The 27,321-nt window shown below is 34.1% G+C and overlaps 4 protein-coding genes across 5 annotated transcripts; all 4 read right to left on the bottom strand.

The window, feature by feature from the left end:
• LOC103503973 (J domain-containing protein required for chloroplast accumulation response 1) lies at positions 1–4,040 on the bottom strand. Its single transcript, XM_008468382.3, has 9 exons — positions 3,157–4,040; positions 2,080–2,906; positions 1,600–1,997; positions 1,385–1,493; positions 1,200–1,267; positions 921–986; positions 767–844; positions 486–662; positions 1–212 (listed from the first exon to the last, which is right to left on the bottom strand). Exons 1-9 carry the CDS (start codon positions 3,633–3,635, stop codon positions 174–176), a joined length of 2,241 nt encoding a protein of 746 aa, XP_008466604.1. The 5' UTR covers positions 3,636–4,040; the 3' UTR covers positions 1–173.
• A 150-nt stretch (positions 4,041–4,190) lies between these two features.
• On the bottom strand, positions 4,191–7,150 carry LOC103503974 (arabinosyltransferase RRA2-like). Its single transcript, XM_008468384.3, has 2 exons — positions 6,651–7,150; positions 4,191–5,524 (listed from the first exon to the last, which is right to left on the bottom strand). Exons 1-2 carry the CDS (start codon positions 6,816–6,818, stop codon positions 4,409–4,411), a joined length of 1,284 nt encoding a protein of 427 aa, XP_008466606.1. The 5' UTR covers positions 6,819–7,150; the 3' UTR covers positions 4,191–4,408.
• Positions 7,151–10,511: 3,361 nt separating this feature from the next.
• On the bottom strand, positions 10,512–14,853 carry LOC103503972 (probable protein phosphatase 2C 55). 2 transcript variants are annotated; one of them, XM_008468380.3, is made up of 5 exons: positions 14,607–14,853; positions 13,273–14,185; positions 12,472–12,796; positions 11,920–12,069; positions 10,512–11,108 (listed from the first exon to the last, which is right to left on the bottom strand). In XM_008468380.3, the coding sequence occupies exons 2-5, from the start codon at positions 14,010–14,012 to the stop codon at positions 10,812–10,814; spliced, it is 1,512 nt and encodes a 503-aa protein (XP_008466602.2). In that variant the 5' UTR covers positions 14,013–14,185; positions 14,607–14,853; the 3' UTR covers positions 10,512–10,811. The 2 variants fall into 2 exon arrangements, with proteins under 2 accessions (XP_008466602.2, XP_008466601.2); XM_008468379.3 differs by having other exon boundaries at positions 11,920–12,081; positions 14,607–14,775.
• Positions 14,854–18,118: 3,265 nt separating this feature from the next.
• LOC103503971 (cytochrome P450 734A1) lies at positions 18,119–21,042 on the bottom strand. The gene is made up of 4 exons (XM_008468378.3): positions 20,487–21,042; positions 20,085–20,329; positions 19,171–19,534; positions 18,119–18,806 (listed from the first exon to the last, which is right to left on the bottom strand). The coding sequence occupies exons 1-4, from the start codon at positions 20,967–20,969 to the stop codon at positions 18,387–18,389; spliced, it is 1,512 nt and encodes a 503-aa protein (XP_008466600.1). The 5' UTR covers positions 20,970–21,042; the 3' UTR covers positions 18,119–18,386.
• Between the last annotated feature and the right edge of the window lie 6,279 nt (positions 21,043–27,321).

Below are 27,321 nucleotides of genomic sequence, written 5' to 3'. Positions count from 1 at the left end.
TATTTGAACTATTTTCCTTTATTAAAGAACATTTCAATTTTGTGTGTATACAAATGCAAATGGCACTTTGAAAAGCTATATATAAAGAACTCTTTGTGTGGACCTTATTTTCCTTCCATTCTGCCAAATATCATAGCTCTTCCATTTCCATAATGTTGTGTTTTTTTTTCATATCATAATCCACCCAGTGTATTGAAATGAATCCAAGCCTCCTACACCAATTCAAACAAAAAACGTCCAACTCTTAAACTTACATCAATACAAATAAAAACAACACAGAAATTCTTAACACATTGTATTCTTAGCTTAAACTTCAAAGGTTTGAATTCCCAATAGAAAGAAAACATTGGAAATCCTGACTCTTTAAAACGTTCAAATCACAAGCTCTGCCTAGGAAGGAGCATTTAAAAGATAGACAGGTAACATTGAAAGATAGAATTCATGTTTGGTTGTAAATTTTGCATGTAGAATTAAAAATAGAATACCTGTAATATTTCAAAAACTTTTGCTGCAATATATTTTTGATCTGATGAAGCACCCTTCTGTTGTAGTTTATCAGGGTGTAGGTATAACAAAGCTTTTTGATAAGATCTTTTCACTGCATTTCCTTCTATTATATCAACGAGAGGAACGGGTTTCCATCCGCTCTTGGGCCAAAGAACCTTGTACAAGCAAGAACAGTTTATAGAAATTGAACAACGTCGAGCATACAATCCCAAATTATTCAAATTGTTTGGCAACCAAGTTAATAAGATAGAAGACTCACATATTGCAAAGTTGACAGCAGGGAACGTATATTCCCTTCCTTGCCGCTTGACCATTGTCGTATTTTAGTATCGAGAGCCTGCATCGTAAGAAGTTCTTATCAGCTTACTTCATGCAATAACCACAATGCATATATTTATTGTGAGATGTATTACTTGTATTTCTTCACGACCATTTTTTGTTTCTGTGGCATCCTCATAATCTTGTGGTAACTCTTGTACCTTTTCGGAAGCCAACCAAAACAGCTCATTAGATTGTTAGCCATTGATCGATACAAAGCATTGTCATTGTTTCATGTTTCATATGCAAACATAATTGATGCATAATTCTATACTCCCTTTCCGGGGATTAAGAGATAGGAAACAAAAACTTTGGAATCTAAAAATCAATTTAAAAAGATTAAACCTGAATATTCATTTTCACGATAAACATACCGAGAAATTATCCTGGAATGGCTCCTCCACTTCTGGAATTGTAGACTTTGTGACATCAGGAACGTGAACTGAGATCAAGGAGTAATATGTTACCCAATGGATAACAGAAAGAAACCACGAGTACGATAGAAAAACATAAGAGTACACATAGCGTACACAGCAAAGATTAAAGACGCATGACTAACCTGTGTTTGGAGCTGGACTACTCTTTTTCGAAGAAGCAAAGTTACTTTTGAAGCTAGCAGCTTTTTTAGCAGAGTTATCATCCACTGATTTCTTGGAAACATCATCTCCCTACAAAGATTGAAAACTAAGGTCCATCGAAAAAAAATTACTAGCAAATTTTTATCTTCAATGGTGTAAAAGAGAGTGGCTGGTAAAATTTCTCATAGTTGCTCACCTTGACGGAAGCATCTGTGTTCTTATTCAACTTGGTTTTCTCATCCTTCCTTATTTTGTTAAGAGTTGCTTCTGCTTGAGCCTTTGATTCACTTTCCTGTTTCATTGTAGAGCTATCATTTTCTAAATCAACAGCATCTTGGGGTCTCGGTGTAGGTTCTTGGTTGAAAAGCTTAACAAACTCTGAAATTTTTCCACCAACTTTCTTTCTGCCAATGTTATGTCCAGATTCCATGTCTGAACTTGGGACAGTAGGTTTTTTCACTTTTGAATTTCTCAATGAAGTTTGTTTTTCTAGTTTCTTTGGACTACTACTTAAATCAGAGAGAGTTGATGATTTCATGTCACCTTTTGCCATGATTTCTCCTTTACGATACTCTTTGGCTATCCCCTCTTCACCTGCATGCAAGGAAAGTAGTTGTGAGAAGAGAGAACCACATGATACAAACACGAAAAAAATTAGTCTCGCAATAGAACATACTTTGTTCACTATCACTGTAGAGAAGAAATGAACTTAGAGATTTAGCCTCATGCTTTTGATCTTCGATTGTCCTCGAAGTCATCTTTCTCTCTGACTTTTCACTTGAAATTTTCTTAGGCAAAGAATGAGGTTTCGCTTTCTCTATTGGGTGACTGATGTTATCACTGCCAACAGCCGTGCGAGAACTTTGTCTGCTCAAGTTTTCTGAAGGTGTGAATGAACTTTGTCTTTCCTCAAGATTATCCATGTCAGGCAGTATATCAGTTCCTTTTTCATCATCAACCTTTGTTGTTTCATGAAAAACTGGAGGAAAATCAATATTCTGTGTAGTCGATGTTGGGGAATGCATTTCATTTTTCGCCTTCATCAACATATCGGTCGAGCTTGAACTTCTTCTTAGTAGAGTCTTTTCTCTTAATCTCGGCCCATTCCCTCTCGATGGCATCTTCAGAGGCACCCCTTTACTTGCCCATTTGTAAATTGAGAAATGGAACTGAAATTGACCACCACCATTTGATTCTTCTAAACTATCTTCTTCTCCCTTTGTTAAACGGTTCCCACTCAATCCATTTCCGGATTTTACGAAGGACAATGCTTCATCGCCTCCATGTTCTTGGAATTTGGATGACAAAGCACCAGTACGATCCAACAAATCATAATCAGTTTTAGGATCCTCGAAACGATGGCTCGATGTGCTAAAAGAAAATCTTGAAAGAGTGAACCTAGGAGAATTTGTATGACTTCCATTCGAAACACCGTCCTTGTTTCTTAAGGAGCTCGATCCGAACGCTGGTAAATCAGTCCCTTTGGTTAATCTTGATGGTAGGCTGCCACAAACCAAAAGAAAGCAGAAGCGAGATATTAAGAAATACCCAATGCAGACAAACAAGAAACAAACAGAACGAAGCCATAACCACACAAGAAGAACATCGGAACCAAAAACAAAAAGCCATACATCAATAAAAAAAATTGGGATGAAACCCATTATGAGATCAAGAAATAAAAGTTCCATCATTCAAATTTCCCACCCTCAATTTTGTACTTAAAAAAACAAACGGAAGATGAGGGAAGAAGAACCTTAATTGAGCAGGTAGGGAAGAACTTCCGAAGGGTTCTGCCGGCGGTGGAAGAGGTCTAGCAGGACTTAGAACTCTTGAACCAGGAATCGGAGAGAAAATGTCACCACGGCGAGGAGAAGAATTCACCGATTCATCGCCTTTAAAGATATCATCATAAAAATCATCACTCGGAAATCGCCGCCCGTGTACACCTTCTTCACCAAACACAGGTTTCTCATTCAAACCAGACCAAGGGCCACCCCGGCCCGGTAGTGCTTCATCGTCGCCACCTTTCAATGCAAATGAGTCCCCTGTCTCGGAGAAGCTATACCTCGTTTCATGGACCGACGACCGCCTCCTCGGAGGACCACCAAACACGTCGTGAAAATCAACATCGTCCGAATTCCGATTGGAAGCTCTTGGAGATGAAGAGTTAGCAAATGATCTCTGAAGTGAATAACCCAAAAGAATGCTGTCTCTCTGCGACAAATTCTCCATTTTTTTCCCTTTTAACACAACCCCATCTAAACCGATTCTCACTTTCAAATCACAAATGGCGGGAATGGCAACACCCGCCAAGCTTTTTCCCACGGGTTAACTCAAAATCTCATAAAACAGTTGCAGAGGAAATTGTAGGAAGTATAGAACAAGGATTTAGCGGAGAAGCTTATTGAAAACGAAAAGACAGAAGAAGACAGCGGTGGGGTTGATGAAAAAGCCATCTAAGAATTAAAGGCCACATAAAGCTTTGTAGAAGATTTGATTTTGTGGATAAGAGAAAAGCTGTAAGCCAAATAACAAAGTGTAATTAGGCTGCGGAGAGCATCAGCATCAGCCAATTAAAATTCTCATGGTGACCATTAATCTGATTTTTTTGTGATGTTCATTAATTGAAAAGTCCCTACAGACAGAGCCAAAAGTTAGGAAAGACAAGCTGTCATCACAGTCTAGATTGTCACTGGCAGAACATGTTTGGTTGAGCTAAATGGTCGCATTACATGCGTAAGCAGCCTTAAAAACACATGAAACAACAAGAATGTAGAGCCCCATACGTAAAAAGGGAAGGAAATTGGAAAATTTTCTCTTGTAGATGATAAAGTCTATAAATTTCAGCTATATCATTACAAATGTTCTTACAGAAGTACATTGACAAAAACCTCGGAAAAAGGAAAGAACAGTTAATGTTTTGATGTGTTTTTCTGAAGAGATTATCAAAATGGATCTTCCTTGTTACAATTGCTCTTTGTAATTAACGTGAAGGGTGTTTTCCATCATTCAGAACCATCTGGGAAAGGATCCAGAGCATTTTGCTTACCGTTGACGTAGAATTCGACGACGGCTTTCATTCTAGGATACTTGTCAGGATGGTAATTTATATGAACAATGACGGGTTTCAACTGTTTCAACTTTGGATCCTTTCGAACTGTCTTGAAGAGTACTTTACTGTTCATGAAAAGATACATGTCCATGGTTCTCTTGGAGGCATGAAGCCCATCACGTCCAGGACGAGAAGGGTAAAAGAGTTCCTCATTGAAAACGGCTTGGTCCCATGCCTGTTCTTGAGAAAGCCGAGTAGCAACGCGATCCAAAAGCTCCAATGAAGGAAGTGTAGGCCTAATGAAGAAGAAACCAGAGTTGTAAACCCATATCCTCATAGTGTGTGCATATCTAGCCCAACCCATGGAGGGTTCATCAAATACATCGTTGTATCCATAAGCTGTCATATTGTTGTGACCATCACTCATCGACTCCACATCTGAATCCCGGAAAAGATGATCGAAAGGGTTCTGTAGGTAGACTATATCTACATCTGAGAGAAGAACACTGTATCCAAGTTGCAAGAACTCCCTCAGAATGCGAAACTTCAATGCAGAGACTTGATGGTTGCCTCCTTCCTTTCCAACCTTATCAATGTTATCGTCTGGATCTCTCTTGTAGACAGGAACTTCATGGGAGATGCAGAATTCTTCGGTCTGGTCGTCCAGAGCCACGACTAAATAATTGTGTATCCCAACCTTTTGAATGCTGGTAAACCAAACCTCCAACATGGGTTTTACATTAGAATTTGCAAGTGTCACAATCAGCTCTTTCTGAATAGCAACTTTCTCCAGGAGCTTTGCCAACCGAGGATTCACAGATTCATCTGGAATTACAGTGGGATTGGTTCTAAGACCTTTGACAGTACCAAATGGACCAGCCTTGTGATTTTCACCAAGCGCTAGATATTGCTTCTGAGCATGATCCTTTAATTGTTCTACTATTTTCAGCTCCCTTGTAAGATCCTTAATCTGCTTCTCCAACTGGGTGTTCTTCTCTAACATTGAAACGACATCGGCTTTAAGGTTCTTGGATCGGTCTGAAGACTCGCACGAGGAAGAAGACCGAGCCTGTAAAGAAAAGACAAAAAAGAAAATTAAGGATGTACAAAATGTTTCCTTCATTATCTCTAATAGTGTAGTTAGTCGATCTTTCAACTGCTAAGTAAGTTTTAAGATAACAAAACAAATAAATCCTCCAACAAACTTTCAAAGCCAAGGCCAAATTGAGTTAAGCCTGCAGGCGCACTCAAGCTCATAATGAGGATAATATCATAAGATGATTAGATTCTTAATTGAGGGGAAAAATAACTGAATTGAGTTTAGTCTTCTCTATTCATGTAATAAAGAAATGTTTGGAATTATCCAAGCGTGAAGATTTTGTTTTCACTCAATACGTCACCACAGTACGTGAATTCTAACCTACACCATTTGATTTCATTGTATTTAAATTGATATTTCTTATACATACATAAAAGAAATCCTTAACTTTGTTTTTCGTTTCATAAATAGTACCCATATTCATTAGACAATAACAATATTACCCTTGACCTCTCGTTAAGGTTTCAAAACCGGCCATTGGAGTACAGATCATTTAGATTTAGAACAAAATTTTAGATCGCGATTCCTTTCTTTTTCATGTCACCATTTTAGGTCCCAATTTTCCCAAAAAATTTGACTATCTTCTCCAATGAAGTTAAGTTTTGAAAAGTTAATTAAATGCAAAAATTAAATTGCAATTTATGAAAGGCAATTTCACGAAATTAATATCTTCTAAAAAATACAGACTCAAAAGAAATACACAAAGTCAACCATGAAAATACACTGCCACCAGAGGAATTGATCCAGCTACAACAATGAGCATACTATCCATAAATCTTTCAGAAACATAGTAATTTTAACTAAATGAGTATTAATTTTACTACTCAATTAGAAAAGATTTAAAAAATTTAAGTTTAAACTTCACTCACACTCCACAAGGTTTAAAGAGAAGGATTTTTTTTTTTTTTTTTTTTATGTATTTATAGGATATATACAAAGACAATCTATATAAAGTAGAACCTACAACTAACAACACTAGAACCCTAAAAACACACATGCCAATTGGGATTGACGTCGCAATCAGAAACAACAATAAGGAATATAATTAAGAAGAATCGCAAAGAAAGCAGAATAATTAGGGGAAGAAGCACCTAACCTGAAGGTCCAATTTAGCGAGTCGACGGTTTTGAAGAGGTAGATCAGAGGTGAAAAGACCATGAGGATAAAAGAAAGCAAAAAGACAGCCAATAAGAACTCCAATTGCGATGGCGATGAGGAGTCGAAAGACGCGAGGCGATTGAGCTTTGTCTTTGCGACCAGCCATAGAGAGAGTACGTGAAGAAGAAGAGGAGAGGAGTTGAAATGGGAAAAAATGGGAGTGATTTTAGGAATCCATGGATATAGAAATGGAGGATGGGATTCGGTGATCGAAATTGGGATGAATGAGAGGAAGCGCTGACTAATAGTATTATGTGTTAGTTGGAGGGGAGAGAAAATGGTAAAGAGATGGGGGATGGGCGTTGTAGTTGTAGAGAGGAGAGGAAAGGAGGAAGAAGAAGAATGGATCCATGGTTGGTTTCGTCTTCCTTCCTTTTGCAGTTGCTTTCCTTTGGTTATTGGTTGCTTTGGTTTTGGTGTAATTAGAGCCTAACGTTGGACTTGGACCTCTACAAGATTTAGGAGCAGGCAGCCATTAATGGACTTGGTCTCACTCATCATTATCAACCTCTAAAAGGAAGGAAAGTCAAATGTTTATTCTGGACCTGGGCCTGGACCTGGGCCCATCCTATCCTTATAATTAGTGCTTTATTACCCAAAAAAAAAAAAACAGGTTATACTTATTACTATTTCAGATTTTTACTTCAAAAATCTTCCTTCGCCTCTATATTTCAAAAATCACCATGCATTTTTTGAGTGATTATAGAAAATTGTACGTACATATTTTATTTTTTTAATTTTCAAAGTTTTATTAATGATAAAAAGAGAAATATACATTTGTTGTTGAAAGAGAAAATACATTTTTTATGTTGATTTTTTATATTATTTAAGGTATTTCATTGTTTACTTGAAAATGTTAATACAAATATATGAAATATACTGATAAATATATTTAATATGAATCGATATATAATTGGTTTTATGACAATAACCATTGTCATTTATATAAAATAAACAATTATGTATATCACTATGTAGTACATTTATTCATTTGGATTGTGTGTACGATAACTCTCGATCTTCATCTATTCTTCTCCCCATCTTCATCTCATATGGAACTTATGTTGTTAGTCGGATGAATGACCGATAAAAGAACAATGTCGAAAGCTTCATCTCATATTGGATGTTGGGAGCTTCGCACTGCATCCTGCTGTCCGTTTGCAACCACCTACTGAGAAGGAGAAAAGAGAGGAAGGAAGAAGAATGAACAAGATTTTTGAAGTTTTTTTTTTTCTATTTTAAAAAGCATCATCTGTCGGCCTGAAACACTAGGATTGTGCATCAAGGAGAGAGAATAAAAAATATTAAATTTTACTAGTTTTATATTGTAGAAAAACTTCCATAACTGTAACAAAACTGGAAACTAGTTACGGCCCGTGTAACAAAGTTCATAAGATTAGCTATTTTTTAAATATTTCAGATTTTCCCAAGGCTAGCCATTTTTTAAATATTTCAAATTTTCCCTTTCATCTTTCTATTCTTCCTCGCAATTCGTCTTCCTCCTATTATTTCGTCTTCCCCGTCTTCCTGTGCGATTTTGTATTTCTTCTTTTCTCTTTTTATTTTCTACGATTTCTTTCTGTCATATTTCTTATTTTTCAATTATTTATTTATGTCATTTAATATTTCCATCGTTTTTCTTCTTTTCCTCTTCGTTTTCTTTTCGCTTCGATTTTTTCCATTGTCTTTATACTTTGATGCGATATCTTTTCATCGTCTTTTTTTTTTTTACGCGTTTACATTTGTTAACCAAATCTAAACACTGTTTACAACAAAATAGCAAAATCTAAAATATCGAGAATCTTGAAAAAAAATTCAATTATATTAGAGTAGCCAAATATAAACGATCGTGTAAAAAAAATAAAAGATTGTGTATAAAGAATCTTGAAAAAAAATCATTTAGATTGGAGTAGCCAAATGTAAACAATCCTTTAAAAAACTAAACGATTGTGTAAAAAAAATAAAAGATCGTGTGTAAAAAATCTTTAAAAATGATCATTTGGATTGGAGTAGACAAATGTAAACGATGCTGTAAAAAAAAGTAAACGATTGTATAAATAAATCTAAATGATTATGTACCAAAAGAATTTAAAAAATCATGTACTAAATTTTTTTTAAAAAAATCATTTACATTTGAGTATCCAAATCTAAAAGATCGTGTAACAAAATTAAACGATGAAATTGAAAAGATAAATTGTAGTCATATCTAAACGATTGCGTATAAATTGTAGCCATATCTAAACGATCGTGTATAAATTATAACCATATCTAAACGATCGTAGCCATATCTAAACGATTGCGTATATATTGAACCATATCTAAACGATCGCGTATAAATCGCAAATATATTATACGCGCGTTATTGATGGCATGGTTAACGGGGCATTTTTGGTATTTTATACGGTGGGCCTTTAGACTTTTTCTGTTTTTGGAATTGAATATTTTGCCGCTTTTTTATATTTTTTCAAAAACCCCCACATTATATATATTAATGAATATTAAATTTTACATTGTTTATAAGAAACTTTCCTAAATATAAACAAACTACTAAAATATTTACGACCTGTGTAACAAAACCCATAAAATTAGCTATTTTTTAAATATTATAGATTTGTCTTTCCATCTTTTTCTCTTCTCCGCGATTTTTTTATAGTCTTGCTATGTACTCTTCTTTTCTTTAGATGCCTGAATGTCTTTCTTCTTCTTTCTTCTTTTTCTTTTTTTTTCATTCACTGCATACATCGTATTGTCTTTTTCTTTTTTTTTTTCTTTTTTATGTTTTTTTTTTCTTTTTTATGTTTAGGTAACAAAATCTGATGGTGTATAAGAACCTTGAAAAAATTGGTTGGGCATTTAAATTAGGGTAACAAAAACTGAAAGATTGTGTATAAAGAATATTGAAAAAAATCGTCTATACCAATTTTTTTATAAAAAAAATCGTTTAGATTTGGAGTCCCGAGAATCTAAACGATCGTATACCAAATTTTGAAAACATTTGGGGTAGCCAAATGTAAACGATCTGTAACCAAATTAAACGATAAAATTGAAAAAACAAGTCCAAACGATCGTGTACCAAACAATAGTCAAATCTAAACGATTGTGTACCATAAATTTATATTTTTGAAAGGACCTCTTGTTTGATGAATTGTAAAGCGACCACTAACATTAATAGAACAGTTTTTTTTTCAAACATTAATATAATATAAATCTTATTTTAAGATACTTTTTTGTCGAAACCCATTACTAATTTCACATCTACCCTCCTCCTAGAATTAGGACCAACCCTAGAATTTATGAACCCATCCTCATATCTTCAAACTCACTTTTATTAAAAAGTATCTGGCGAGCAATTGATCGGAAAGATTTAAACCAAGAGGTGCCAGTTGAACTAAGTTCTTATTGGCGTTACATCACATTCTTCTCAATCATCACCTACAACCGTTTTAAATAAATAAAATAAATTTAATTATTAAAAAGATTTATCACACCAAATTTTTGGAATAATGAGCAACACAACGATCAGGTAATAGGGTTGAAAGCAATCGTAAATCAACAAATTAATAGGTTCCGTATTACTAAGAAATAAGAAGAACAATAAATAAGGTTAAGGCCTCTCAAAAATGCAGCCCTCGATGTATAGAAAAGTCACAATTTTGGACACCATCATGGAAGCCAACCAATATAGGTTCTATAATGGGATCGACGAAGCTCCAAGTTAAAAGATTCGAACATATTGTAAGAAAAAGACAAAATAAAAAACATGGGAAGATTGTAGCTATGTATTGTGGAAAACAGGGAGTTAAAAACATCCAAATAAACCCTTTTAAGTTTTGTCTTGTTCAATTATGCATCAGAGGAGCACAAACTGTTTCAGATGGAAGTAGAAGACATAGAAACAAAACAACTGCTCAAACTAGAGGATGGCTCACGCCTATGATTTTTCACTTACAAAAGAGGTCATCCACTCTTCAACATGTAAAGAGTTGAGATGGTTCAATGAAATGCTTAAATACAATAACCATTCTTAATGGTTATGCTGCAAAGATTATATACAGAAGCCTGCAGATGCAAAGTATATGAGAAACACAATTCATTGCACTCACTTATCGTTGGAGCTTGTGACATACGACACAACCACAGTGATGTCGTCAAGCTTGCCACCGTAATAGCGAAACCCAGCATCTTGAGCAGCAGTGGAGAAAGGTGTTTGCCGGTCTTTATCTTGAGCTCGTTGACGTGCAAGAGCAGCTATCTTCTGGGCAGTCACCTGAGCGCCTAAGCCCGCTCTCATGGCATGAACCACCACTGCAGTGATCTCATTGTTGTACAAGTTATCAAAGAGTCCATCGGTGCCAGCAATTATGACATCTCCAGGAGCAACAGGGACTGAGAAAACCTGAATCAGTTTCAAAAATCACATCAAAATAAATAAAAGTAAAATAGAATACCCGTTTTTGAAAGGTTGCCAACTGTGCTCACTCTATTTCGGAATATAGCATTTTACAAACAAAAACATTAAATCTTTCAAGATTGAAGCATGAACTGGGGAAAAAAACAACAAACGATTACAAGCAGGCTACACTTGTCCTTTGCTCTTCCCTTATTAAGGTGGAAATGTAAAAATGTAACACAAGCAGAGCCCATATATCTACTTTTTCCCAAAATAACCATATGCAAAGCAGTTTTAAGACCTATACCATAATTGGTGCAGTTTTTCTAATTAGTGATGTTATTTTGGTAGTCAGTTCACGTTAAGTTAGTTAACCATGTCTGAGGAAGTCACAAACCAACCTGTCTAATCTATTTTTTTTACAAAAAGAAACATTTTATTGACAAGAGAAATCAAGGGAAACCCCAGAAACCTAAAGGTGATTACAAAGTACATTGCCAATTGGAAACTAAAAAGGATAAGCTATAATCGTCTAATCTCCGAGGTTATTCACATATCTATATAGGTTTCTGTGAGACACTACCTTCCGAATCATTGCTATCTTTAATGGCAAATTGATATAGGGGACCAATTCATCTGACATAAATGCATCAATACATATTATTATTATTATTATTTTAAATCCATGAGTATCTGGGCTGGTTTATGCCAGATACATTAATTATTTAACTCACTAAAAATATGACCAAGTTCCTAAAGACTAAATAAGAACAGGAAAAACAACTACAGATGGTGGGAAGCAGATGAGCATGCTAACCTGTCCAGAGCTAGGCAAATCTCCATTGTTTCCACTCTCCAATTGAAACGTGAAGTTAAAATCATGCTGCTGCACAGGAGATCTGAAGATAGTGCATCCGTCTCTAACCACCATAAATCCACTGTCTCCTAAATTGATTGCATGGAGGCCCTGCAGTGATGCCTTACACAATTACCCATTATGCAGTAATAATAAAAAATAAATAAAAATAAAGAACTGCTGAGCATCCTTACAAAACGAAATATATGAGCAATTACTTCTACAGAAACTAGCTAAAATTATTGGCAGATATTATTATATAAAAAATATAGACAAGTATTAAACTTCACCTCACTACACCAGGGGAAAACTTTACAGTTCCAAATAAATAACAGCTTCCATTATTTTGATCAAAGAAATAATTGCACCAAATCAAGGATCTAAACATTCAAAAGAGAGACTTTTAACTCAATTGAAATATGGTTGCTCTCCACTCTCCAAATTTCAAGCCCTCAAACAACTTGCCGACAATCAAATTTATAAAGAGTGATGGTATCGATAGAAATAACATACTTGTTCTGTAAGTGCTATGATGCAAGCAGTGGATGAACCTTTGGCTTTTGTTTTTGAGTGGGCCTTCTCCAAGACTCTAGCTGGATCAATTGAGCCCTTGGGCTCTTCTTGAACTGCGCTAACCGAGTTAGACATGAGTTCTCGGGAATACTGTCCAGCATCAACACCAAGATCTGCCCACCCACCCACACCATCAGCCACCCCTATAGCTTGTTCATCAACACAGATAAAATGAGCATCTTCTCCGCCAGTATCTTCTTTATCAGGATGGGGTAGATAGCATGACCCAGAAACCAGTTTCAATGATTTGCCCATTGAGATTTTCCTGTTAAGAACATAGTAGGAAATTTATAAATAAAGAAAAACACTTTAAAAACGAGAAGGGAACCTCAGCATACTGTGTCAGCGACGCTAACCAAGTACAAGAGTTCCATAATTGGATAAAAAAACAATAAAACAGAGTTTGATTATTATTCATAAAACCAGTGATTCATTTAACCAGAAAAACAAAATGTGGACCAAGTAAGAACAGATGATACTGCAGAAAATGGCAAAATTTATACTCAATAGTTGGATCAGTGAGAAAGAAATGACCAAATAACAAAAGGAATATGACACATTTCTCCAAAACATTGAAGCCCACCAGGGGATCATTCAAATCCCTGAGGCAAGAACAAGTTCATTTGACAAAAACATGCATATATGGTCAATCTTATAGGTTAAACCCAAAGTACATTATGAACTTAAACTATAACTTTTTCATTTTAAATGAAGAAATCTAGTATAGATTATAGAACATACTGTTCAGATGAATCAGTAGAGTTCGGAAGTTGTTCCTCACGTGCAGAGTTATCAAATGACACATTGGGAGCAGAACCAGCAGCAAACTGAGAAGTTGATGAACTATGAAGATCTTTTACTCCTGATACAGTATGTAGGTAACTGCTGCCAAACCTTTTTGCAACATTGTAAGTGAAGTATCCATATATCACATTATTGCTAGGCTGCTCCTGATTTTTCAAATTCATGCTGGCTTTCCTACAGCTATCAACACTTCTATTAAAAGAAATACCAGCAGTGATCGCTGAAGGAGACGAATATGCAACATTCCTAAAACTTAATTTATCAAGAGAACATTCACCAAGTGTCGCTCTAGAACCATAAGCAGCCATTGGCTTTTCTTGACACTTGCTGTGAGTTGAATATTGATAGGATTGAGCAATGGCACAATCAATATGATACCCACAAGTCTGCAATGCAGGGCCTGACACCGAGGGAATAGAAAATGTGCGAGAAATTGCCCCAAGAACTGAGATATTCCTCCGGCGATTGACTAGCTCTGAACTAGCACCGGAAATAGCACCAGGTCTTAAGAGAGCATGCAACTCTGTAAGTGAGGAATACGGAACGGAGTGAAATAGACTAGAACTGCCACACAAAAGTTTCTGATGCCCCAAAAGCAACTCCAACGAACTTTTCAATCCACCTTCCCACCCTAGAAATTTAACTGGCGCTCGTAGTTTTGACATATAAGATGGCATATTAGCCCCTTAAACAGAAGAGCCTCACTTTGATTCTTCTCCTGCACAGGATGCACCCTCTACAACTTCGTATGAGAAAAAATACCATTCCTCCCAGCACATCTATATTCAGATTACTAGATGCATAATACTTCCCCAGATCAAAATGTCCATACGTTCCAGAAAATTAGAACCTGCTTAATCAAAATTAAACTAAATAAGTAAATACATAGAGCAAATTAATTCAAAACTTAATCACGTTAAAACCCTATTCTAAAATCATCGCCACCCAATTGCATGAATATCTAATTGATAGCATGAACTACCTGAAAGTTGAAACGCACAAGACCGATCCTTACAAAGCGAAAAAACATACACTTATCCTTAACACAAAAATGAAGATAAACCATAACGCACGTATGCAGAAATGAAAAATCCAAAAATAGATATAAATCCGCCGAAAGAAAAGGGAAAAAAAAAAACAAAATGGCAACGACGGAAACCTCAGTCATCCATGTCAACCACATACAAATCAAATCGAAACCCTAAATCTACCAACTTAAATGGTTTTCAGTAACAATAAAACATGTACAGGTCAAAAATGAAGAAAGAAACCTTCACAAGATTAGAGTAGGATCTCAGGGTGGGTGTGTAGCAGGAGAATTGAGAAGATGGAATCCAGAAATGTATATGGAATGGATGCAGAAGGGAAGGCCAAGTGAAAAGAAAACCCTAGCGCTTGAAATGGATTCGAAATTGGTACTTAATATATATAGTAATTAATATATTTATATAATGAAGTGAAGATTTTAGTAATATTAACCGCTGGGTGGTGTATGGTTTGGTTTGAACGGTCTTGACGCTCGAGCCGAGGGGTAATAAACATACTTTATTTACGGAAATGTGTTGGTTGTTATCCCTTAGTTTCAAATTTGGGTGAGGGTATTTCGGTAATTGTAATAGCGAATTCCTTCTAGTGGTATGTAGCGTCTGGTGGGTTAGGAAGGAGCATCAAGAGTGGCTTATCATACTGTAAACGTCTTTTCATCAAATCAGTTGGGCCCAAAATTTTTCCCTTACCTTTTTATTTTTATTTTTATTTTTATTTTTTAAAGGAACCCAAATTTTCAAATTGAGATAAGAGGGAAAATAAACGGAATGTTTTTGTATATTTTAAATAGTACGTGGTGGACATAAATCCAACCTCAAGTTTTATGTAAGCATTTAAGGGTGTTTGAGTTGATTGTCACAGTTGTTAGTGTTTTGGAGATTTTTAATTTTGTTTAGTGATATATGATGATAGTTCATAGTAGTTGAATTTTCCTATATTTGTAAAAACATTTACTCATTTTATTATATTTAAATACATTCCTTTTCCATACTTATTTTCCTTTTGTTTTCATTTAAAAAAAAAAAAATTAATAGAAGAACATGACAAGACTTTTAGATGGGTATTAAAGTTTCAGCATATCTCAAAACTTTTACATACATTTCTATAGGTAGATTTGATATTGACATAAAAAGGTATTTCAATAGTTGATTTTATCATAAAAGAACGAACAAAACATCTAAAATACATAGCAAAGCTCAAGCAGTAATTTGACCCAACAATCCACCATATCTAAAAACCCACCAAACACGCAGGATATTAAATATATAATTCAAGGTATTTATTTTTGGAAAAACTGTGGAAATAGCAAATTTATGTACAGAAAAAAAAAAAAAAAGCAAACTGTTCAATTATTTTGATTTATGGCAAAACTAATTGCCAGAATAAATTTTTCATTTTTTTTTGCTCAAAATTTACCGCTCCTGATAATTGTCCATAGTTACTGACAATTGTCCATATACAAATACAGTGTATTTGTTGAGATCAAAATATCAAACAAAATATCACATATCACGAAAACACACTCACTTATGATAATTCTTAACTAAATAAAAAAAAAATATTATGTTGTTCCAACAATCTCTAAAGATATGTCATTAGTTTCAATTTTCTATTTCCGTCAAAATTAACCGTCAAAATAGCAAAATATTGGAAATCCCACTACTATTTTAATCTATGGCATGTTGTATATTTTTTTTCAATTTTTTTTGTCTAAGTATAAACTTTTGGTCAAAAAAATCAAACAAAATATCGCATAATACATATATATTTGTAAACACATTCACTTTTGGTAAATCTTAACTACCATCCCTAGAGATATAACTTTAGTTTCAATATTCCCTAATTATCAGTAGGATTTAAATCAATTAATTTACAATTTTTTATATTTCATATTATTTATCAAGAATTTATTAAATAATAAATATTACAAAATTTTAATAACAATTTGAATCTACAATTTATATCCTCTCTACAATCGTCAACTTGAATTCAAACTTTAACTGGCATCCCTAAAATAACACAGAGATAAATTCAATTATTTTACATTTTTTTTATTTTTTCAAACTATTTATAAAAAAATAGACATAAATAATACATAATACATATTTGATATTTATTAACTTTTTTAGTTTAGAAATATATATCTCACCCTAAAATAGTTAGCTTTAATCTTAACTTTTAACCTTATTTTTAAATCCAAATTTGAGTTAGATTATCATTCCGAAAATAATGCTAAAATAACAAACTTGATTTACAACATTTTCATCCCAAAATTTTGGTGATTTAAAATAATTTCATAAATAATACATAATACGATTGTTATTTTGAATTCAAATTTTGTATATTATCCCTAATGCAAATATATCTACAAGGGGTTTGTTGTATTTTAAAAAATTTATTAATAATATTTGTAATTATTACAATTTCTTAAATGATCTTAAATATGCCTCAATAGTTTTTTTTTGCAATTAATGGAATCTTCTTCCTTATGTCTTTTAAATTAAATTAGAGAAAAAAAAGAAAGAAACATAAAAAATAGGAAGAGGAGGCAGCCGCAAGTTGAAAAAAAGAAAAAACACAGTAGAAGGAGTTTTTCTAGCAAAAAAGATTGATAAAGAAGAGAAGTGCGATAGTTTCCGGCGTTCCAATAGGAAGAGAGACGTTGGTCAATGGAGAGGAAGATGTTAGAGGTTTAGTCGTGGGTTTCGAGGCGGACAGAAGATAATGGTTTTGCGCTATTTACAGTAGCTCCGACATTTGTTTCAACAGCTTCACAACGTGTGTTAATGGCTGGTTTAACCATGGTTTTGGAGCCAACAGAGGAAGATGTTGGAGTTTCAATGTCAGCGACAATGGGCTTTTTTAGCAACGTTTGACGGCGTCCGATGTTGGTTGTGGGTTTGTAGCGGGTTCTAAAGTTTCGACGTCTATTGGAGTCGGGTTTAGTCGACTTTTACGGATTTAGCTGCAAGCAAGATGTTAGTCGACTTTTACGGATTTAGCTGCAAGCAAGATGAAAATCTCAAAGTCTTCGATCAGCCGACAAAAAGAAAATCTACTTTGAAAGGTTTGAAGAAGACGAGTTAGAAGCTCCAATAAATTCTACAAGTAATGTTGATGTGTGGGGAGTTTGATTTTAATTATTGATTTTAATTATAGAGTATTTGTAGTTTCTTGAATAATTGTATTTAAGATTCAATTTTCTCGGTTAGGTAGGAGCATTTAAGACATTATTCTAGCAATTAGTTTTCCATATTTTATGATTTTGCTATTTTATCAATTTAAATAAAAATTTACCATTTATCGGAAGTAGTAAACCTTTTATTTTAGTATTCTTCTTGTCAACCCTTTATTTTTCAGTTTCCTAAAAGTTGTAGATATAGTTTGTTTTTCTTTTGAATCGATTGATATTTGATAAGAAACAATATTTAAAATTACAAAATTATTAAAAATATTTACAAAATATATATTTGTAAATACTTTGGTCATTTATCATCAAACAAACCAAGAAGGTTACTACTGCAAAGTTGTGACTAGAATTAGAATAATTTATGTTAGTCAAGTTTAGAGTAGACCCTACATTTTATTTTCATTTTTAATTAGTAAAAGTAAACACTGTCAAATGAAAATGAGATGCTCCTTACAGATTTCATCCATTCTCATTCCATAAAGGTAAACACACCCAGAAATGGAATAACAAAAGGGACCAGGGAGAGTCTTTTTAGGGGAAAAGAGAGAAAGAAAGAAGAGATTTAACTTATTAGCAGACTGTTACAAAGACATGTTATCGAATATATTTCTTGAAACAGCATCCAATTCGAACAAATCCTATGAGTTATAGTAAGGTTCAACATTCAGCTTGTAACGTATGTGCTTCGTATAGTGCAACAACTTCAAATTATTACTATATAAACATCGAGGGACTAATAAAACTATACATTTTACTGAGTAAACAGTTCACGAATACTTCACAGCTTACTCTTATATTTCGACTAACCGTGACTTCAATTCCATAGGCTCCTAAAAAGGAGCTGAGCACCAAACTGAGGCTGTAAGGTTATGAACAGCATGGGGGAATGAGTATAGGTTGGAGAAACAGCAAAAGAGAATCGTTGAATCATCATAGCCAAAGCGACTTTGGTTTCAATCAATGCCAAGTTTTGGCCTACACAAATTCTGGGACCTAACGCAAATGGCAGAAATGAAGCTAAATGTTTCCGAGGCTCACCAAATCTCAAAGGGTTGAAGCAGTTTGCATCCTCTCCCCAAAACTCTTTGTCATGGTGGACGGCAGCCAATGGCAGGTAAAGCTCTGTGCCAGCAGGAATGTCTAAGCTTCCTAGTGTCAGCTGTTTTGATGCCTTCCTCGTCAACATCACTGCTGGAGGATAAAGTCGAAGCGTTTCATTAATTATCATACCTACCTGTCAAAAGAGATACAAGATATCAAATGAATATGAGCATTAGCAAATGGATACCGTTTCAGTTCAATTCATAACCAACATCTATAAAACATTGACAACATGGCTATCGAATATCGGTTTCGATCTCATTTTAGTCCCTCTAAATTTATGATGTTCGACTTCACTGCATACTTCCAGAACAGAATTCCATGAGTTAGCAACATCATCATATAGAGTTTTTCAAAGTTCCTACTTTCTTGATGATAATCTCTTTGGGACAGAACAATAACTATAAACGAAACATGCCAACAAGGCTATTGATAATCTTTAACTACTTCAAGAAACGTTTATCCAAGAAAATAGCATTATGAGTTTATTGACTTACAAGTTTAAGTTCATTCAAATTCTCAGCTGCAGGAGGTGTTTTGTACCCACAGATTTTGAGAACTTCTTCTCGGGCCTTGTCTTGCCATTCTTGATGCTTTGCCAGTAGCAAAAGTGCCCAAGTTAAAAGATGAGCAGTTGTTTCCATTCCTGCAAAATAGAATGTCTTACACTCATCAATGATATCCTCCATCCCAAGCCTTTCTTCTTCCCCATTCTGGTTCTTGTAAGATGACATTAACATGCTAAGTAGATTAGTTGAGTTTTCCCTTCCTTTGCTATTTGTCTCAATCAGCACTTTTATCAATTCACGGGTTTCTTTCTCCAGGCTCCACCTTTCTCTGTTCTTCTTGGTTGGCAAAAATCTACATTCCAAGTTTTCAATTCAAAACTCGAGGAATAAATAAAAGAACAATCTGTCAAATAGAAGAGAAAATTAGACTTTCTTAATCCTTCTTCTCAAAAGAAGGATCCACAAATAGCCTTCCTTTAAGAAAAGAAAAGGAAAACAAGTTCAATCAATAGCCTTGTCTAAGGATGCGTGATAGTTTTTGGATTCCACTTAAGAAGCTCTTGAACCAATGCGCTAATAGAGTCATTGTTGTTACTATTTATCTACAACTTTCCCCTCTTCTAAGTCTTTCGATTATATCTATGTTTGAAAGAAAATAAAGGAATGCCACTCCATCTATGAAAATGTACTCTCTTTTATTGATATCTATGAGTGATAGGACTAATATCATAGAACAATCTGTTTGACTCTACAATACCCCAACTGCTAGGTTTGTAGCACATTACATCCTAAGAAGGTAACTATAATGGATTGAGCTCATTTTGTCCAAGTCCTTTAGGCCAGTTAATGGTGATTCTGCGAAAACGATTGGAGAAAGCGAAGCTAAGAATTGAAAAATAAACCTGAAGCCAGGAATATAAACGCTTCTGATTGCTTGGGAGAAAAGATATGTTTGTTGTTCCTGCAAACTGAAGATGCGCTTTCCTTCTTCAAAGTTACTTCCAAATGCAGTTCTTGAAATAACGTCTGCTGAGAGACGACGAACTTCTTTGTGAACGTCCAATTCAAACTCCTCCATTCCACCTTTCATCTCTTCCCATTTCTCCAACACACTCAACACACTAACAACAATTTCGGGAACCCATCCCTATCAAAACCACCAAATTTACCAATAATAATTTAACCTTATTCAACAATAATAATAGAAAACAACCATGTACAGCTGTAATGAAGTTCAGTTCGACTCTCAATTTTATGCAGAGACTAGAACCGACAAGGAAAAATTTGCAAAAAAATCTTCGTACCTTTACTCGTTCTATATTGAAAGCCTGATTTGCAATTCTCCGGCGCGTCACCCATTTTTCTCCCTCTAGTCCGATAAGTCCCTCTCCGAAAAGCACCTTGGACAGTGGATTGAAGTGGACCCTTCGAAAATACCCGCCCGTATTCAGAAGGACTTCCTTAATCAGATCAGGGTCGGATATGGCTAATCTGGGTTTGGAGCCGAACCAGTAGAGGAACGTCTTTCCGTACTCGCGGGACCATTGAAAGTAAAAAGGGAGAGCGCGGGAGAGTATATCATGGTGAAAGGGAATGGGGTTGGATAGTGCCTCCTTGAACAGACGGCGGATATGGGCGGAATTGCCGATGAAGGGACGGTAGGGAGGACCTGTTATGCCCTGCTTTCGGAAGTGGATTTGAATTGTCCATGGAAGCCAAAAAGTGAAGTAGAGAAATTTGAGAAGGATTGTAATAAGAAGAAGAAGAAGAAGAAAAAGAAGATACATTTGGAAATGGAGAAGGCAGTGGGAGTAGAGAAGTAGAGGAAGGTCTGATGGGTTGATTCATCTTATGGTTTGTAAGAAAGAAAGAGACAACGTTGAATTGAATATAGATCACCTCCTTTGTTTTCTTTTCTTTGTTTTTTAGTCAATTTGAGGTAGACTAAGCTTCCCCAAATATTTCTTAATGTTTTTATTCTTTTTTTTATCACTCTCATATTTATTGTTATTATCAATAACATGTCATTCCATAATTTATTAATCTAAAATTTCTAAAAACTATTAAAAAATAGTTTGCAAATATAGAAATTAAATTCATAATGATTATATGGATAACAACGTTAAAAAGTTATAAATCTAGTAAAATCTGTTAAAGTTTATAAATCATAGAATTTGATAAACAAATTATGTTGTAAATAATAATTTATTATTGATAAATCATGAGAATACAGTGATAATAGGAGAGAGAATGAAAATATAATCTAGAGAAAAATGTTTATTTGTGAAGGTGAAATTATTAAATGTAATGATCACTACCTTTTTGTTTTGAAAAGTCTCGAAGATGAGAGAAAACTAAAGCATTGGGAAAGTAAATTATATGAGATAGAATCTTATCGAATAGGAAACATGCACAACGAAAACAAAAATCGAACTTTACTCTATATGTAACTAAACACTTTAGTGATTAACATGCTAAAAAAGACCTAATTCAAACTAAATTAAGGTTAAGGAAAATACTTATCTTTGAAGCCTCCCGAACCTCGATATCTCATCACGAACACGAATCGGACTAAAATCGGATTGTAGGACTCGTTAAGTGAAGGAATATATGAGAGAGGGATGGAAAAAGGAGGAATAAACCAACTATTTGGTTAAAGAGAGGTGAGACAATTTTGTTAAAAATTTGAATAATTTTTAAAATCATCAAAAGTCTTCAAAAGAATTTTCAAAAGCAAATTTATAGAAAATTTACATGCAAAATGCATGAAAATATTTCACCAAAAATCAACACCTCATTCTTCACTTAAACTTAATGGGCAATATGTTTACATCTTATGTAAACACTTGTCCCCTAAGTGTTAGTGGGATTATCCAACAAAATGTTGGATTTTCCCATAACTTTAGTCTAAGAACAATGTGGTCATTTGACCAATTAAGGGTGTATTTGGATTGATTTTTAAAGTGTTTAATTTTTAAAATAATTTATTTTAAGATAAATTGAGGTGTTTGACATTGGATTAAAATAATTTTTAGAAAAATGAGATTATGAAATAAATCATTCTAGAAAAAACACATTCAACCAAATTTTAGAATAAATGTTTATATGGTGTTTAATGAAGAATCCCTCCCAAATATCTATTTTTCTTCCTCTATTTTTTTTATTCCTTTTAACTATCTTGTTATTTTTGCTTTTTTTTTTTATAAATAATTTGAATATTTTTTTAATGTGTGTTCGTATACATTTAAATATACAGATTTGCATATGTTCCTCTCTTAGCTAAATCTACTTCACTTTAACACTTGTGAAAGAAATCATGAGAATATCAAGAAGAAAATGATAATTCGGTTCGTGAAATGAAGATGAATGAAGAACGTGATCAAATTGCACATCTTTTTGTCTAGTTGATATTATATTGTATAGGAAAAATTATTTATCTTACGTATATTTTGTTGTTAGAAATCAATTATTTTTCTTTATGGTTATGTATTTACATTTCAAGATATTTGTGCATTTAAAATTGAATTGTAAAAAAAAAAAAAAAAAAACAAAAACAAAAACAAGAACAAAAAAAATGAAATTAATGTTTAGTTTCAAGTAACTAAAAAATTAATAATTTAAAGATAACGTACAATTAATTTTAAAATATATTTCTAAAAGAAGATTCAAAATATGTGTATTTTTTTATGAAATTAATTCATAATGTTTAATAGTGTTTTATCGCAATTTGACCTAAGTATAAACATTGTTAGTACAAGACAAACCAAACACAATTTTTCATATAAGCATTTATTTAAAGGTCAAATCAAACATGTAAGTGTTTAGATGTTAAACTCATTTTACAAAAAATATTTTTAAAAAATGTATTCTTAAAAAAACATTTTTTTTCATAGGCAATCAAAATGGACCCTAAGTCAAAGTCAAAATTTGACTTTTTCAAGTCAAAAGTCAACATTTTGAATTTTTACCATTTTTTCTGTCTTGACTAATTTCGACCTCCCGAGCATGAATCCAAAAATGCTTCAGTTAACATGCGATTAATCGACCACACGCACGCATGTAATTCTTTTTCTAAACAATCATATGATATGTGATAGTGTAGTAAATGGTACATGATCATATATGAAATGATACAAGATCGTGTAGTTTTTTTAACAATGAAAAAATGTTTTCTAAACGATCATGTCGACAACGCTAAACGATAGTGTTAACGATACTAAACGATCATTGATTATGATAAGTGACCATTTAGATCATATCCACACAATCATGTAGTGCATTTTAAATGATGGAATAACAGTTTTAAATTTAAATGATCATGTTGGCCATGCTGAACGATCGTGTTGACTATGGTAAACAATCGTTAAGATCATATCCACAAGATCATGTAGTTCTTTTTAAACGATAGAAAAATGGCTTCAAATCTAAGCGATCGTGTTGGCCATGCTAAATGTTCGTGTTGAAAACAGTAAACAATCGTTTACACTTCTACGCGATTGTTTACTTTTTCTTGCACGATCGTTTACATTTTCTTGCACAATTATTTTAACAACAATTTTTTTTGTTACATTCAGATAGATGAAGATAAATATGGACAAGAAGAAGAAGTAGCTGAAGATGAAGAATAAGATAATGAAACATCAGATGAAAGCGATGAATAAGAAAAATATGAGGAGACAAAAAAAAAAAAAAACCAAGAGAAAAATGTAAATATTGTGATATTCCACTATCTCTGTCTATCTAAGAAGAATAAATGACTATCATTGCTTACAATTCATTATTCTTATTATTAACTTCAACAATTTCTTGCAACTGGAAGAAAGAAAGAGAAGATGAAGAAAGAAAGAAAGAAAGAAAGAAAGAAAGAAAGAAAGAACGCGATGAATCGTCTGCAATATCAAGGAAAAATCTAGAATTTATGAAAATATTTTATCAACTTTCTGGGCTTTTTAATCTTGTTACACGGATCGTAAATATTTTGGTGTTTTGTTATATTTATGAAAATTAACCTTAAATTTATGCATTATATTATTTTATTTATTTTGGTATACTTAAATATCTTTTTTAATTTTTTAAAAATATATATTTATTTATTTAATTTTGAAATTCAAATTTTGGAATAGGCATAATATGAGGCCTTGATCGCATACAACTAACGCGATAAAGATCCTATGACAAGGATACTGAACGAAGAGATTCCTGATTAAAGAAATATTCCTCGAAAGGAATATGCGTGAGACCCTGACCAAAAGATTCCTCGCATTATATTGGTATAATTAAAGAGATTCCTTGCATGACGCTGGTTGAATGTAGATCACAGGTCTAGGCAAGGGAAGAATCCCAGCTCCTGATGATGAGTTGGAACGCATGATGGCTTGAACGTGTGGAATTTTATTTGTGATTGTGTTGATGGTTGTTGTGGTTTGATGCGATGAGAATTTGTTTCCTATGACCTAATCTTATTTTTATTTATTATCTTAATCTTGTTGTTTTTCCATAGAAAGGTTTTCTCAAACCCATCACTCACTAAGTCCCCTTGACTTATGTTTTAAAGTTTCTCCTCTCCAAGTTGTCAGACGTTGAAGCCAAGCGAATGATGGATTTTAGGAATTGTAGTCTAGTTAAGGAGGGAATGCAAAGTTACTATGTAGCCTTATGCGGCATGACAACCGTGTCATCTTATCTCACACCAAGAGAGTCGGTTGGTAAGCGCATATCTCCTTAGCGCAAATGGCTCAGCTCATTAGGAAGACGAGAGCAATATCCAGACTGGTAAGGTCAAGCTAGGGAAGCTAGAGGGCCAGGAAGCTGAGTCAGGGGAGGAATAGCTTTAAACGCGGTTTGCTAAGAGAGATGGATAGGCGATTAAGGCGAAAAACTAAGTTGTGCTTTTACACCTCTAGGTACCCGCTGTAATGAGTAAGGTTTAGCAGTGCAGAGAGAAAAGGGTTGTTGAGGACTACCCTTGAGTTAGGATGTTCGATGACTCAAGGGGAAGGGGTTGAAGAAAGGGATCCTAGATTCCTAAAGACCCCAACACGAAGAGCTGTATCTTGGTGGCGAAGAGAAAGTAAGGCACATTGCTACATGATGAGGCAAACAAACTAGATGTAAAGTTGGAAAAGCTGTGCTTGGAAAAGGGAGGCTGTAAGAGTATGTTTTAAGTCTTGTTGTAAGGAAAAGTCTAACTCATGTTTCAACCTTGTAAAATTGTTAAGTTAATAAAGAAAAATTTTGTATTCATTCCGCTATATTATCTCGCGTCTGTCGTGTAGTGGTGTAAAAATGAAAGTGAACTAAGTATTAAGATGAAGCTAATAAAATTTAAGCTGTTGTATTCCGCTGCTGTATTAAGAAAGCTTGACATTTAAGCCCTACGTTGAGGTGGCAAAAGAGAAGTTGTTCCGCTTACTAGGTGTTTGACGTTTACTACGCGGTGTGGTAAGCCTTGAGGGTCTAGGCAACACACCTACACTTGGTTGCAAAAAGCAACTTTTGGGGCGGGTGTGACACATAATTATTTTAATTTTAATTTTTTATTTTTAGTATAAAAATGGTTAAAATTTTATAATAAAATTCTTGTTCACAAAAACATTAATCTAATTAACTTTATTGTAAATGCGAAGGCAGTGAGTTCAAGTATAAAAATATGCAACATTTTTGTTTTGCTTCTAATCAATATCAATATTTTTATCTTTCGATTTATCAATATTATTGTAATATATTTTTTGAATTTTAAAATTTAAAATTTGTAATATTTATGTGTTCTCATGGGGTTTTCGGAGAAACGTCTTTCGTGAAGTTGAACTTGTGTTTATGTTGTGTTTGTGTTGATTTGACGAGATGTGGTTGAACATCTAGTACTTAATCCTTTGATACTCTATGGGTTGAATGCGTACGTTTGATGCATGGAAGCAGAACTATGAGACCCTTACCGAATTTTGAAATCTCGTGTAGAAGAGGTGCACGACAATGATAGCTAGGCGAACAAGGGGGAGGCGAGTATACTGTCACCCCGCAAATTGACTACGTGATATGAAGAAAGCTATGCGTTAAACTAAGAAGGCGCTGAGAGTTCCTTCCCTTTCAGGAAAGTGACGTCATTTTATAATTTTCATGAAGTTGGTGATTGATTGGACTCTACCACCCAATCAAGGTTAGGATAAGAAAGTGTTAGTACCATGTGGCATTTTGATATTTGAGGATTTTCATTACCGACTAGAAGTAATCATTTTGTCAAAGAAAAACTTTTGAAAATAGGGCTATAAATAGAGGATTTTCAGTCAAGATGCAGGAGCTAGTTCAGTTAAGAAAATTTAAGGAAAAAGTTGAAGTAAGACCACTAATTCTCCATTAATTACATAGTGAAGATCGTGAGAAGTGTCCAAAGGATTTTAAAGTCAAGGGCTATACAAGAAGATAACTTGACTATGAGTGGTTTACATCTGAAAGCGTTTGAAAAAACCCCGTATTTCTAGCTAAATTCTGGAATTTCAAATGCACTTATACTTCAAGTTTTAAACCATGAATTTTTTTTTTCATAAAATCTTGAGTTATGTGATGCATATGATTTTTTATATATTATTAACTCTTGAAATAATATTTCTTATGAATTATGTTGATATGATAAAATGACTTTGTACTCTATACAATGAAAATACTTCATCACTATTGTGTGATCTGATGTAGAATGTCCTATTTTTGTTGTGTGATCTGAAATAGGATGCCTAATACTTGTTGTGCGATCTAGTATGGGATGCACTTTGCTTGCTATGTGGTCTGACATTGAGAGATGTCTCAGGCATTATAAAATCTGTGATAGAATGCTGCTACGTTGAGACCACTCCGCACAAGTATGACAACCCAACGAAAGAGTACTGTGGTGAACACTTGATTGGGAGAAATGTGGTACAAAGAGATAATTAAATGCACAAAGGACATGAATTTACACTACAAGAAAATGGCCCATTCCCGACGCCGAAAATCACGTCGGCATAAAAAACGTCGGGAATAAGGGCTTTCCCGACGCCATCAATAACGCGTCGGGAGATGCGTCGGGAAAACAATCTTTCCCGACGCACCACGAAGGCGTCGGCAACAATACGTCGGGAAAAGGGACTTTTCCCGACGCCGTGCACA

The sequence above is a fragment of the Cucumis melo genome, chromosome 4, assembly GCF_025177605.1.
Source record: "Cucumis melo cultivar AY chromosome 4, USDA_Cmelo_AY_1.0, whole genome shotgun sequence".
Classification (NCBI taxonomy): domain Eukaryota; kingdom Viridiplantae; phylum Streptophyta; class Magnoliopsida; order Cucurbitales; family Cucurbitaceae; genus Cucumis; species Cucumis melo.
Note: the sequence above shows the minus strand (reverse complement) of the source record. Positions and strands in the feature narration are given on the sequence as shown.

Excerpts from the sequence above, each read along its gene's own strand:
- LOC103503974 (XM_008468384.3), bottom strand. The coding sequence starts at position 6,818 with ATGGCTGGTCGCAAAGACAAAGCTCAATCGCCTCGCGTCTTTCGACTC. Across the intron at positions 5,525-6,650 it reads TCGCTAAATTGGACCTTCAG|GCTCGGTCTTCTTCCTCGTG; the intron begins GTTAGGTGCTTC and ends TTTTCTTTACAG.
- LOC103503972 (XM_008468379.3), bottom strand. The coding sequence starts at position 14,012 with ATGCCATCTTATATGTCAAAACTACGAGCGCCAGTTAAATTTCTAGGG. Across the intron at positions 12,082-12,471 it reads TCATAGCACTTACAGAACAA|GCATCACTGCAGGGCCTCCA; the intron begins GTATGTTATTTC and ends TAATTGTGTAAG. Across the intron at positions 11,109-11,919 it reads ATTTGCCTAGCTCTGGACAG|GTTTTCTCAGTCCCTGTTGC; the intron begins GTTAGCATGCTC and ends AAACTGATTCAG.
- LOC103503973 (XM_008468382.3), bottom strand. The coding sequence starts at position 3,635 with ATGGAGAATTTGTCGCAGAGAGACAGCATTCTTTTGGGTTATTCACTT. Across the intron at positions 987-1,199 it reads CATTCCAGGATAATTTCTCG|GTACAAGAGTTACCACAAGA; the intron begins GTATGTTTATCG and ends GCTTCCGAAAAG. Across the intron at positions 663-766 it reads TGCTGTCAACTTTGCAATAT|GTTCTTTGGCCCAAGAGCGG; the intron begins GTGAGTCTTCTA and ends TGCTTGTACAAG.
- LOC103503971 (XM_008468378.3), bottom strand. The coding sequence starts at position 20,969 with ATGTATCTTCTTTTTCTTCTTCTTCTTCTTCTTATTACAATCCTTCTC. Across the intron at positions 20,330-20,486 it reads TCAATATAGAACGAGTAAAG|GGATGGGTTCCCGAAATTGT; the intron begins GTACGAAGATTT and ends TGGTTTTGATAG. Across the intron at positions 18,807-19,170 it reads ATTTGAATGAACTTAAACTT|GTAGGTATGATAATTAATGA; the intron begins GTAAGTCAATAA and ends CTCTTTTGACAG.